Here is a 14,036-nt window from a genome sequence, read left to right on the forward strand (position 1 = left end):
TCTGTAGGCAGCTACTGGGGCAAGCCCAACTGACCAGGGACCTGGCCCTGGGGGGAGGAAAAAGAGGTGGTATCCAGAACCGTCTGTGGACCTATCAATCCTGCCTTGGGGGCTCAAAGTGCCTGAAAAGCATAAACAGTTAATACACAATACATAGCAATTGCACTTCTGAGTAGTCACAGAAAAGAACTGAAAGCAAGGACTCAAAGAGATATATGTACACCCATGTTCACAGCAGTATTATGCAGAATAGCCAAAAGGTGGAAGCAATCCGAATGTCCATCAAAAGATGAATGGGGGCACCTGGGTGGCTCAGTGGTTGAGCATCTGCCTTTGGCTCAGGTTGTGATCCCAGGGTCCTGGGATCGAGTCAGCATCAGGCTCCCCTCAGGGAGCCTGCTTCTCCCTCTGCCTATGTCTCTGCCTCTCTCTGTGCCACTCATGAATAAATAAATAAAATCTTTTTTTTAAAAAAGATGGATGGATAAACAATGTGGTGTATGCATACAACGGAATATTGGTGAACCATAAAAAGGAAGGCAATGCTAACAGAGGGCACAACACAGATGAACGTAGAGGACATGATGCTAAGTGAATAAGCCAGATACAAAAGCACAAAAAATGTACAATCCCCCCCTTTTTTATATATTTTATTTATTCAGGAGAGAGAGAGAGAGAGGCAGAGACACAGGCAGAGGGAGAAGCAGGCTCCACGCAGGGAGCCCGACGTGGGACTGGATCCCGGGACTCCAGGATCATGCCCTGGGCTGAAGGTGGCGCTAAACCGCTGAGCCACCCAGGGATCCCCATACAATCCCACTTTAATGCAGCACCCAAAGCAGTCAAATTCACAGAGAAGACAGTAGAAGAGTGATTGTCTTGGGCTCGGGGAGGAGGGAATACGGAGTTTGTGTTTAACGGGGACAGTTTCAGTCTTGCCAGATGACAAGAGCTCTAGACCTGGACGGTGGTGATGGTTGCACAATGCTGTGAATGCACTTAATGTCATTGAACTGCACACTTCAAAATGGTAAAAATGGGGGTGGGGGGGCACCTGGGTAGGTCAATCAGTTAAGCCTCTGCCTTCAGCTCAGGTCATGATCCCGGGGTCCTGGGATCCAGCCCCAAGTTGGGGTCCTTGCTCAGTGAGGGGGAGAGGCGGTCAACTTCTTCCTCTGCCTCTCCCCCCACTCGTGTTCACACACTCTCATGCTTTCTCTCTAAAATTAATTTAAAAATTTTTTTTTAAATGGTAAAAATGGGGGGCATCTGGGTGGCTCAGTGGTTGAGTATCTGCCTTTGGCTCAGGGTGTGATCCTGGGGTCCTGGAATCATGTCTTCATCAGGTTCCCTGCAGGGAGCCTGCTTCTCCCTCTGCCTATGTCTCTGCCTCGCTCTGTGTGTCTTTCATGAATAAAAAAATAAAAATCTTAAAAAAAGGTAAAAATGGTAAATTTTATGTTATGTCTAGTTTACCACAAACAATCTCTATTTTTAAGTATATAGGGACGCAGATTAAACACAAAACCTTTTATGTGTGGCATAGAAAAAAATAACCATATTACATGCAGGGAAATTTTTTTTAACCATAAGCAAGTCATACTCTCATAATAAAACAGAACAGACACTGAAGACTTATCAACCCAAAACATTTCAAATCGTGATCCATGCAAGTGTTTAAGAACTGCCCACTCTATGCAGCAGGGCAATGCCATCGCCTGGCTCCTCTCCTTGCCACCAACGCCAGTCTGCCCGGCACTAAAGATGAGAGACACCTGCCCCACCCCCACCCCCCTTGGCAGGAAAGGTGGACTTGAGGTGGGGGGCCAGCTATAATGCACAGGACCTCCCCGGCCCTACACCCCTCATGAAAACAGCAACGGGGGAGTGCCCCCAGGGCCAGAGGTGATGGGGAACCAGGGTGCCGCCCCTCCCTGGGCACAGACTCCATGGTGACTCCGGCTTTGGAAGGAAATGAGCCAGTGTGCCCCATTTCCCCTTCTAGGAAGGCACGAGGGAATGACTTAGCCCAGTCCCTGCCTGGGAGGGCTCTGGGGAAACCTTGTCCCAGTTCACTCCCATCCCCTCCCCCTCAGGAGGACAGGAAGCTGCAGGGAAGAGGGAGAAGCACAAAGGCCAAGATGGGCCTTTCCTCCTCCTGCCCTCAGTTCCCACCAAGGAGGATGCAGACTTGGGGCTCCGGCGTGGATGCTCCCACCGATGAGCTGTGTGGCCCTGCCTCAGGTTCCTTATCTGTGACTCAAAAGGGTGGGATGCTTGCTATCAGTGGCTCCTTTTGGCTCTGAAACCGTAGGCTTCTGTACCAGCTGGGCGAGATTGCAGAACTGGGAAAGGACTGGGGAAGACAAGACAGGGCCTTGGAACAAGGAGAGCCTGGCTCCAGGGACCCGAGCCCGGTACCCCCCCCCCCCCCCCCCCCCGCCCGAAGCAATGCATCTGACTGGAGCACCAGCACCCCCGCCCTCAGACCACACCACTCGGTCATTCAATTCATGTTTCCCAAGCTCTCGGCCGGTGCCAGGGGCCGTGCGAGCCCAGACCGCCCAGGCCGCCCAGGCCGGAGGCATCACAGCCTCCCAGACGTCTCTACCCCGAGCCAGCCCTCTGGGAAAGCAGGGCCTGGAAGAGTAATACAAGCAGCAGGCAGAAGGGGAAGCCGTACGGGGCCCCGAAAAGAGCACCAAACCAAACTGAGAGCCAGGGAAGTGTGGTCTGAATCCCACGTCTGCTGCTGATTTGCTGTGTGAGGACCCTGGACTAGCTTCTTCAGTCCTCTCTGCCTCAGTTTCCAGATCTGCCAAGAGGGGACTGGGGCCGGTGTCTGCAGGCCCTTCCGGCTCTGGCAGCTCGGAACACCTCATCCCGGGATCCCGGGATCCCAGCAGCACTGCTGACCCCTGACCATCCGGGCCCCAAGGACTCCAGACAAGCCGAGCTGACAGTCGGCCAGCTCCGGGGGAGTTCTGAGGCACCAGGGACGGAGCCGAGCCCCGCCAGGCCCAGCTGCTGGAGGCCGTCTGAAGGCAAACATCTGCTGGAGGTCCACGGATACAGTGGATGCCGCAGATTTCTCAAGGCTGGAACTCGGGATGGGGTCAGAGGACCAGAAGGAAGCTTTGTGCATTCTCGGCGCCCCAGTGCCTGGCAGGGCAAAGTGGTGCCCCCCCATCCCCATCTCTGCCGGATTTGAACCATAAACACAGCCCTTTTCTGAAGGGAACGGCTTAACACAAACCAGATGTGGTAGGGACTTTCCCCCACCCCCTCCTGGCCCTAAAATTAAACATTCAGTGTCTCCTCTGCCAAATTCACTTGAAGGCCGAGCCTTAAAGAGCCAGCACCTCCGGTTCTCACCCTCACACGTTCTCAATCACATCCCTGCTTAAACAAAATGTCAAAATCCCCAAATGGCAAGTGTGGATGGGGCGGCCCCCCAGGAGTGCCTGGCACCCATGCGGGCCAGGGACAGACTGAAAAGAAAAGGTCACTGGAGAAGAAATGTGGATCCTCTACCACCAGCCCCAAAGGGACCAAAAGGGCAGTCTTCCAGAGGTGGTTCCTAAGCCTGGGGAGCACCAGCCCTGTCCCTAGAAGACTCTGGAGATTTCCTGAAAAGTCCATTTCCAGGACTAGAGTTTACAGTCTGTAAAAATGGGATGAATAACAGGCATCTTATTTATCTCTGATCTCATGCAGGGCTGTGAGGATCCAGACAGAGTCCATCCACCTCAAGAGAACTGGACTCTACTGGGCTGCCAGGCTGGTTGCTCCCCTGTCCTGAAAGATCTTTCCAACCCCAACAAAAGGCCCAGACATCCACCTATCTGTCCTCACCTCCCCATGCTGCCCCCACCCGTGCTAGGGCCATGCCTCAGCACCTAGCACTAATCAGCTGGCCCAGTGGAGGCACATCTTACCTCCCCAGCAAGAGGACACGTTCCCTCTCCTACTCTTTAACTCAGGAAACCATGTCTTATACCTTCTGTGTACTCCACAGCACCTAGCAGTACACAGCACACACACTGAGCATGCTCAGGACAGACGGTTAAATCTCACGTAGCCACCAAGCAAAAAATATAAATAAATAAATAAATAAATAAATAAATAAATAAATGAATGAATGAATAAATAAATAAATAAATATTCAGAGAAGGATAGTGCTTCAGATAGAAATTACCTGACTTGCTATAAAATTTAAATACAATTTTTTTAAAGATTTTATTTATTTGACAGAGAGAGAACACACAAACGGGGGGAGCAGCAGGCAGAGGGAGAGGGAGAAACAGGTTCCCCACTGAGCAGGGAGCCCAATACAGGGCTTGATCCCAGGACGTGGGGATCATGACCTGAGCAGAAGACAAGGTGCTTAACCAACTGAGCCACCCAGGTGCCCCTAAATACAATTTTTTCTTAAGAAGTATTTCATCTTACAACCTCAAAACAGACGTTTTCATTTTTGCTTATCATCTTTCTGTTTACACTGGTTTTGACAGTTGCAGCTGATTATAATGCACATACCATATAGTGTTAACATTCAACAAACTACTGAATATTTCATTCCTGTATAATCTTTATAAATGTCATTTTAAAGGCTTGAAAAAATATGTTCTATCACTATCAGGTAGGTTCATGAAATGTACGCCCCCTCCCCATGTTACTTAGACATTGGAAACAAATTTCTAGATAGCCCAGAGAATATTCTTAGACATTTCTATTCTGTTGGACAGTCCTCTGCAGGCAAAATCCTGGAGGCTGGGGGAGTAGAATTACCAGGCCAAAGGGTATAAACATTTTCACAGCTTTTGCTACATAGATGAGCCATGATGCTGGTCCACAGGCTGCACCAATCCCAAGTGCCTTTAGAACACAGTGCAACTAGAACTTTGTTCAACTAGAACCTTTCCTGATTGGACTGTCTTTTATAAAACTGTTTCTCAGTGAAGTTGTATTGACTGGTAGATTTCATCAACTCTAGGCTTCCAGAATAAGTGCTCTAAGGATCCTTTTTCTTGGATCTTTGCTCCAAGCCCCACCTTTTCTATACTAACCCTGGTAACCCTAGTCCGTTCTATATCAATGGCTAGTTGTAGAGCTGAGGCCTCCTCTACCAAACTCAGTCTCCCCCATTTCTGAGATCCCTGATCCCCTTCTATACTGTGGCCCCCACACTACCACATCCGTAGAGAAACTCCTGATAGTCTGAGAGGCAACCAGGGGGTGCTTGACCTAGAGCCCCCAAAATGATGCCCAGGGATGTTGCATTGCACTTAAAGATTTAAACTGAATCTCACGGGCCTTCTAGGCTCCTGGTTGCCTGGGTCCATCATCAGGGGCCTGAGTCTGTGCCAATAAAACACACTGCTGCTAGCAGACCCCAGGCTGAAAAGACCCAGGAGCGTGACAATGAGGCGGCACTCCCAGTCTAGAGCCAACCCCAAACTCCTGTTGTCACGCTGTCTGCACGAAAGCTAGAACCCAGACAATAGTTCACAGTCCAAATTTGGCTCAATGGACACTAGAAGTTCAGAGGTCACTAAGGTGCGACAGGGTGGGGTACAGGGCGAGGCAGGATACAGAATGCTGAAAAGCCCTCTCTCCACAGGAAACTAAATAACAGAGCTGGATGTTCACTGAAAGACACAGATGTTTGTGCTCAGTAAGCAGGCAGGGCCACCTGTGTGTTAGAGACGGCCCTTCGGAATGCCCAGGATGAGAAGAGCGTGGCCCCCAACATTAGCACTGCAGTATTGCTTTAAAACAGCCTTGCACAAAAAAAAAAAAAAAAAAAAAAAAAAAAAAAAAACAGCCTTGCAGGGGCGCCTGTCAAAAGAGCATGACAAGTCTAAATCTCAGGGTCATGAGTTCAAGCCCCACCTTGTGCATGGAACCTCCTTAAAAAAAAAAAAAAAAAAAGAATTTAATTAAAAAATAAAACAGCCTTGCAGACAGTCAACTGGCCCAAAACAATGCACCATCAGAGAAGCAAAAACAGATTTTCTTTCCTTTCCTTACTTTCCCTCTACATAATGTGGGTTTAGGATCCAGAAGAGACATTTGGTTCACATTTGCGGGAAACTCCTACCATTCAGACTGAAGCAACAATATTCTCCATGTAAACCTTCATAGAGGTCTCTAGCATTATCTAAACATTAAGTAGGGAGCTTGCTAGAAATGCAGATTTCTGGGCCCTGAACCCAGAGCATTTGGTTCAGCAGGTCTGGGAAAGGCTCTGGACGCTACAGTTCGTATATGAACCCTAGATGGGCCTTGGACCACCCTTTAGTAAATATGGCATCGGAGGGAAACTCTCCACATGGGTGGCAGAGAGCAGACAAGCCCACTGGGACCAGAATACCTACAGGAAAGTTGTGGCCACCTGGAGTGGGTGCCCGATTAACAAAGTGCGGGCAGGAGGTCCTTAATTGCTATGTGCCTCCACTCCTCTGGGCAAAGGAACCTCTCCCTCACAGAGCAAAGCATAAGTCACTGTCTCCTCAGGAGTCCCTCTCTCCTTCCCAATTACCGTGAGTCTTAATTGGACCAGTCTTTATAGTCCTTGTGGTTTTCTGGGTGGGGAGAGGCAAAGAAGGTAGAGTGTCTAGCAAGCCAGACAGAACAAATCAATCCCAGCCTGTCCACATGGCCGCCAGCTGGAGCACCATGAGGCCGACAGGGAGCTCTTTACCCAAACAACACGAACAGCAGCTGAGACATTCCAGTGGCTTCCCCCTTCGGTGCCCCCAAGGAAATGTCCCAACACTGAGAATCCCTCTGGCAAATCCCACAGCTCCAAAATTCTGGTCATCCACAGCCCCTGGACATTGGAAGACTGTCCACAACTGTGTCAGATGGGCTGGGCTGGCCATAGAACACTCCTCAGATTAGGATACTCAGCATTAGCATCCTCTAGATGCACCTCCAAGACAGCCTGAAGGTTCCAGTTCCAAGATACCAACATGTAAGCACCGTCTCTTCCTCCCCCAAGAAACACTGTGGACCTCCAGGTATGGTCCCTGACCAAAGCACACTCAACTCCATGCATCTAGCACTAGATTACAATGAAAAAGTGGGAGAGCCAGAGCTGCAGGAGAAAGGGACCCTCTGTGCCTCACCTCTTCCATATTGAAAATGACGCAAACGTCCAGGTGTGTCACTAGTGTTCGCACAGCACCAAGTGTTCCAAATGCATTCACCCATGTTGGCATTTGAAGCCACCTAAAAAATCTTTAGTTGGCTCCTAAGAGTTCCCAGGAACAGAGGCCTCATTCCCTATTTCAGGTCAAGTCATTTCATGAGCAGCCCAACTTCCTCTTCCCACCACAGCATCTGGGAGATTCGGTCAGATACGTAACTGTTCGGGTGACTGGAGCTGCCCAGTGACAGAAGTTAACACTGCGGAGGGGCGGGGGAGCAGGCTGTACCCCAGTCAAGAGTTCAGCAAGGGCCCAGCCGGCACAGGAAGTGGGCTCTCCTACCCAGAGGCTTCCTCCTACAGATGGGGGACAGGACAGCGTCGCCCGGGCCATGGACTGTTCGGTTCAGGGAAGTGAAGGGGGGTGTAGTGAGAACAGGACACAGAGTCGGCAGCTTTAGGTTCTTATATAGGACTTCTCCCGCTTCCCTTCAATTTTATCAGACAAGCCTCACAGACAGACAGGAACTGGGAGGATGTGGTCAGCAGTCAGGTTTTGGGTAAAATTTTCCCCAACATGGATCCCACGTCTTGACTACTTTTCCACCGACCCTCATCAGCCTTGTGTCCCTGCCACTTAGGCCCTACCTGGCATGTGGTAGCTACTGAAGAATCTGCTAAGTTGTCACTGGGGGATAATATTTCACATTTTCCTCCCAAATATTTCAGTCCCGACAGTTCTCTGCACCACCTTCTATGCATCTAGCACTAGATTAAAATGTTAGCAAGGACTTCAGATTAGAAATGTAAACCCACAGCCAGGTGGACCAGTGGCTAAGGTACTTTGGGTCAGAAGAAAATCGGGTGCCCCCTTCCAGGGAGGGGGTACCTGGGACGGCTATGCGGGGGGGGGGGGGGGGGGGAGACTGCCACAGACCACAGCTCCAACCCCTGCCTGACAAGAGGCAGTGGGTTCGCTACAGCAGCACCCAAAACCAACACCTCATACTCTTAGTATGTTAGAATTCCAGGTAATCTTTCTTCTCTTCCTTATACTTTGCTGCATTTTCCACAATAAGCATCACTTTCCATTCTAATAAGCTAAAAAAATTGGTTGTGTATTGCTGGTGGCACATTACGCCAGTCTATCTTATTTTTTTTTAAGATTTTATTTATTTATTCATGAGACACACACACACACACAGAGAGAGAGAGAGACAAAGAGAGACATAAGCAGAGACACAGGCAGAAGGGGAAGCAGGCTCCATGCAGGGAGCCTGATGTAGAACTCGATCCCGGGTCTTCAGGATCAGACCCTGGGCGGAAGGTGGCGCTAAACCGCTGAGCCACCCAGGCTGCCCTAAGTCAGTCTATCTTATGAAGGCAACCGATGAATATGTAAAATGGTCATCTCCCTCGACCAATTCATTCAGATCCCCAGATACTAACCTAAAATGCAGGAAAGTGTCCGGATGAAAGTAATATATATATATAGTGGCATTACCTAGGATAGCCCCAAACTGGAAACCATGGAAATGTCCACCCCTGGGAGAATTAAGAGAATATCTGTCACCTCACTGAGGAGTAAAGCAGCCGGTAAAGCTCCCATGCTAGGCCCAGCCCCAGCGGGCAAGCCATTTCCTTCCAGGAGGGCCTCGTCCCTGCTCTGGGCCAGAGCGCCTGGCTGAGACATAGAGCAAATCCAAAAGTGCTTCTGGAGGATATCCTTGGCCTCCACTGCCTTCCTTCTGAAAAGGCAGATGGGCCAAACTCTCGTTTTCCTACCAAAACTTTGGTCCTCACATGCCTAGTACCTAAAGCAAACAGTCCTCTTCTCTGTAAAGGTCTTGGAAAACCTCTAATAAATACAGGGCCCGGGAGTCCACACAGATGGCTCTCCAGCCCCAAGCATCTGCAAGGAGTGAGGTCTTGGCCTAGGCTGAACCTCTAGAAGCAGGAGGATGAGATTTCATTATTCAGCTTCTCACAGAAATGCCTTCATATAACTGTGACTTAACATCCTGTCTACTGGGGGTTGATTTAAGTACCAATATGCAGGGGCACCAGCTGGCTCAGGTAGAGCATGTGACTCTTGATCTCAGGGTTGTAAATTCAAGCCCCATGCTGGGTGTAGAGATGACTTAAAAATTAAAATCTTGGTCAGCCCCGGTGGCTCAGCGGTTTAGCGCTGCCTTCAGTCCAGGGTGTGATCCTAGAGACCCAGAATCGAGTCCCACGTCAGGCTTCTTGCATGGAGCCTGCTTCTCCCTCTGCCTCTCTGTGTCTCTCATTAATAAATAAATAAAATATTTTTTAAAAATTAAAATCTTAAAAAAAAAAGAAAAAAGAACCCATATGCAAAAAAGGTCTCTGTGTGTTCCATGAAACCACTACTGACGGTATCATCCATCACACCACTCTCCTAAAATGGAAAAACCCTGGTGTTCAGTACTTACAATGTCTCTCCCATGAACTGATATACTTCCTTTTATTAGAAAACAAACGTATGATAATTCCAATTTCCCCTTTTCTTTGGCTACCAGGAAGCTCAGAACTAGGGTCAAGGCAAACTTACAAAAAAAAACTAACCTCTTATAACACTGTTTTCTCAACTACTTCATCCATACCCTGACAAAGCTCAGAGCTTGCAACTTTAAAACTTTGTTATACATGAGCCTTTTTTTTTTTTTTTATACATGAGCCTTTTAATGTGTTCTCCTAAAAGCTTTTTGGAAAAAAGCAAAACAGTACAAATAAAAAAATATTCATGAAACAAAGTCTATACTTGGATCTCACTTTCTCCAGAGAAGGAACACAAAGGCTGTGCAACTATATATGAAAATTTAAAAAAACAAACTTTGATAAAATGCCATGTGGAGAAATAAAAAAGCAGAACTAAAACTATACATACTATGATTACCACTATCAAAATAATACACTTATGAGTATAAACATAAAAATAGGTTTCTAAACCTATAAATTGTGTGTTTAGGTCAAAGGGTTAAAATGAGCATATCCACCCCCCTCACCAAAGTTGTTTGTCTTCTCAAATGGAAACAGAAGCCCATGCAAGCGAAATAAGCAGGCAAGCAGAAGCCAGACTTCCCTGGCCTTTCCAGTGTCACCCCCAAGGCTGCCACACTGGGGGGAGGGGACAGGCTCCCTAGGGACTGGAACCCAGTGTGGGGGGCGGGAGGCTGGATTTCTTAGGGTCTTGAAGAAGACCTGGACCCATGGCCTTGGAGAGGGGCAGGAGCCATCAGCCATGACCCCTGACCTCCAAATGCCTAGGACTTGACTGGCAAACTAGTGCCCCTCAGCCTTCCCACTCAAATCTCACCCTCATCCATATCCAGAAACTCCCCTCAGGCCTGACTGACGGACATTCACAACCGGCCTGCACACCTCCTTCCACCACCACCCTGCGCCCACACACCTGCAACCACGTCCTCCATGTCCGTCCAGCCCAGGGGACTGCAAGCCCAAGGCCAGCACAGCTGTACTTGGTGCCCAGGCGACATGAGCCACGTGGCCAGCAGACGGGATAGGTCAGCCCCTGCTGAGGGCCAAGGTTTGGGCAACTGGACTAGAGGCTTCCTCCTGCCTCCTCTGAAGTCAGCCCCCACCCCCCCCAACCAGGGCCGCCAGCCAAGCTCTTTGCCTGGCCCACCTCCTCACCTTTTGCCACCATCCCCCTTTACCTGGCTCACCCAGACATACTCCAGATTGGACTTTTAGCTCACTCTATCACTTCCTCCAGCCTCTACTGTGTCCATCTTTCCTCCAGTGACAACAGCCCACATCGGGGCAGGAAGCCTCAGGGGTCTGTGGAGCAACCAGGCCCTGGAGAGCAAGAGGGAGGCTGACTCATCACCTCGCAGGTGGAGTGAGCTCATTCCCATCCAGGGCATCCTCAGAACCAGAAACTCACAGCAGAGGTGGTTCCCATGGCAACGGGCCAGCGCCTCCTCCACAGAGGCTTCCCTGGCGTGTACCCACCGCCTGTGCCAGGGGTCACTTACCCCGCCCTCAACCCTGACAACAGAGTGAGCGGGGGCCTTGGGGACCAGGCGAGGCAGAGCTTCTCCCTCCACACCCCCACCAGCCTCAACCAGTCTACCCGAACGCACTTGAGACCAGGAAACACATGACCCCACAGTTCATTCCTTCTCTGGAAAGTTTGATGATTAGATATTCTGAGCTAGACTCCATCTCCCACACAACTCCCACCAGTACTACTTCTCTCCCTCGGGCCTCGCAACGTGGCCTGGAGCCTTCTCGACACAGTCAGGTTCCCCCCACTACTCCTCACATGGCTCCCACCCTCCCCACCAGACTGTGTGGCTCCCCAACCGTCCCCTCAATGCGCAGTGTCCAGCGCAGGCAGCCGCGCGCTGAGCAGGCCTCAGGACACGCCCAGAGCCCACTGCTGCCCTGAAGACGGCCGAGCTGGTCCCTCTGCTGACTCACCCAGGGCGCTGTCACCCACCCCCAGGTCTCTTTCTCTTCAGCTGCTCCCAGCCCACGCCTTCTCACGCATCCCGTACCCCACCCTTCCCAGAGCTTGATACTCACTGTTCATGCCTCTGGTCACACTCTTTGCCTGGCCCACCTCCTCACCATTAGCCACCATCCCCCTTTGCCTGACTCACCCAGACATACTCCAGATTTGATTTTTAGCTCACTTTATCACTTCCTCCAGGAACTCCTCCAAGGTAGGTTGAGGCCTTCCTAGGGCTCCCTTCACTGTACGGCGTGTGACATCTTTGACCGTGACAAAGAAATGCCTGTTCATGGGCCTGTCACCCACTGGCCTCTCAAGCACCTGACCCTGATCTGCAAAAAAGCAGTACTTATTATTTGTTAAATCTCAGTGGTGAGCACATGGGTCTTTGTTGTGCTATTCTCCATACTTTTTCTTAGATTTAAAATGTCCTTAAAAAGAGACCCCCTGAGTGGCTCAGTAGTTGAGCATCAGCCATTGGCTCAGGGCGTGATTCCAGGGTCCTGGGACCATGTCCTGCATCAGGCTCCCTGCAGGGAGCCTGCTTCTCTCCCTCTGCCTATGTCTCTGCCTCTATCTCTGATGAATAAATAAATAAAATATTTTTTAAGAGTGTCATTAAAAAAGATGAAATGACCCGACCTCCCCTTCCCCCCCCAGGAAATGTGAACTGAGTGGATAGACTTTTGTTGGCTGCGGTGCCCCTGGCCCCATATGTCTAATCACCTCAAATATCTGGCTGGACTCATCCTTTGGAAACTTTCCTCCCACCCTGGGGCTGGAGTGGTGCCATGTGGCCAGTTACCAAGTCATTCAAACCTTCTGGAGCACTGCACCATGCCTGGCACAGTGGTGACATGGCCACACAAGGGTGAGTTTGCATTAGAACTATAATATCATGCCATCCCTGGAGGCTTGTCCTTTTTACAAGTGAGAAGAGCAGTTCACATGGGTGCACTAATCTCACCGTAAACTAGCCCAGATGGCTAAATATGACAGGGAGGCTTCACTGCTAAGGGTTGAAGCTGGGTAATGGGTACATTGGGATTCATTATGCTATTCTCTACTCCTGTACTTGAATTTTCCATAATGAGGTTTTTCTTTTTTAACTTATTCATGCAATGAACATTCCCTAAGTGCCTACCACATGCCAGGCATGGTGGATAAAGAGAGAAATAAGAACCTCCTCCTCTACCAGCCATGAATTGAAACCCTTTTTTCCCTTTTTGTTTATTTAGTTATTCATGAGAAACACACACACAGAGAGAGAGAGAGAGGCACAGACATAGGCTGAGGGAGAAGCAGGCTCCCTGCAGGGAGCCCAGTGCCGAACTCGATCCCAGGACCCTGGGATCATGACCTAAGCCAAAGGCAGACACTCAACCTCTGAGCCACCCAGGGATCCCCATGAGTTGAAAACCTGATTAAATTCTAAATTATCTGCTATCTGGGATCCCTGGGTGGCGCAGCGGTTTGGCGCCTGCCTTTGGCCCAGGGCGCGATCCTGGAGACCCGGGATCGAATCCCACGTCGGGCTCCCGGTGCATGGAGCCTGCTTCTCCCTCTGCCTATGTCTCTGCCTCTCTCTCTCTCTCTCTGTGACTATCATAAATAAATAAAAATTAAAAAAAAAATTTTTAATAAAAAATAAATAAATAAATAAATAAATAAATAAATAAATAAATAAATAAATTATCTGCTATCTTACCTCGCCCAGAAAATTAAACACCTGATGGCACTTGTGACATGAAGACAATACCGATTTCCCCAAAGGGAAGAAGAGCTAATGAGGGGCTTTGGACACCGTGTCTCCTGGGCTTATCTCCCCAGCCTTGCCTCCTCCACCTATCCTTGGGGTCTCCCTCTGTACAGGGGTGCCCCCCCATTTAGTAAGTGGCTGCAGGACACCAAGGGTGGGCCTCAGGGTTGCTGCCCATCTCACAAGCCCACAGGAAGCCAGGACAGGATACCTGCAGAAGCCAGCTTTCCCTCAAAGGGCAGGACCCAAACACCCGTCATCCTACCATTACAACTTGTCCTAAAGCTTCTCAGTAACAGGTGCTAGGCCAGCTTGGGAGATTGAAATAAAGGCCACATGGAGGTCCCTGATTTTAAGGGAATCATGGTCCTATTGACTGGAAAGCCTTGGATTTGAATCCTAGCTCTGCCACTTAACTAGCTGCAGGACTTTGGGTGAATTACTAAACCTGGGCAGCCCCGGTGGCGCAGCGGTTTAGCGCCGCCTGCAGCCCGGGGTGTGATCCTGGAGACCCAGGATCAAGTCCCACATCGGGCTCCTTGCACAGAGCCTGCTTCTCCCTCTGCCTGTGTCTCTGCCCCTCTCTCTCTCTCTCTCTCTCTGAATAAATAAATAAATAA

At 49.9% G+C, this 14,036-nt stretch overlaps 1 protein-coding gene across 4 annotated transcripts in view; it reads right to left on the reverse strand.

Moving 5' to 3' along the window:
- Nucleotides 1-14,036, reverse strand: part of ACTN1 (actinin alpha 1) — a 93,263-nt gene that overhangs the window by 60,675 nt on the left and 18,552 nt on the right. The window contains exon 1 of one of the 4 annotated variants that reach the window (XM_038545050.1): nt 7,134-7,157. The exons of the other annotated variants lie outside the window; for them this stretch is intronic. Coding sequence (XP_038400978.1) covers nt 7,134-7,142 — 9 coding nt within the window. The 5' untranslated portion in view covers nt 7,143-7,157. Of the gene's footprint in view, nt 1-7,133; nt 7,158-14,036 lie in introns of those variants that run through there. 4 annotated transcript variants of the gene reach the window in all.

The sequence above is a fragment of the Canis lupus genome, chromosome 8, assembly GCF_011100685.1.
Source record: "Canis lupus familiaris isolate Mischka breed German Shepherd chromosome 8, alternate assembly UU_Cfam_GSD_1.0, whole genome shotgun sequence".
Taxonomy (NCBI): Eukaryota; Metazoa; Chordata; class Mammalia; order Carnivora; family Canidae; genus Canis; species Canis lupus.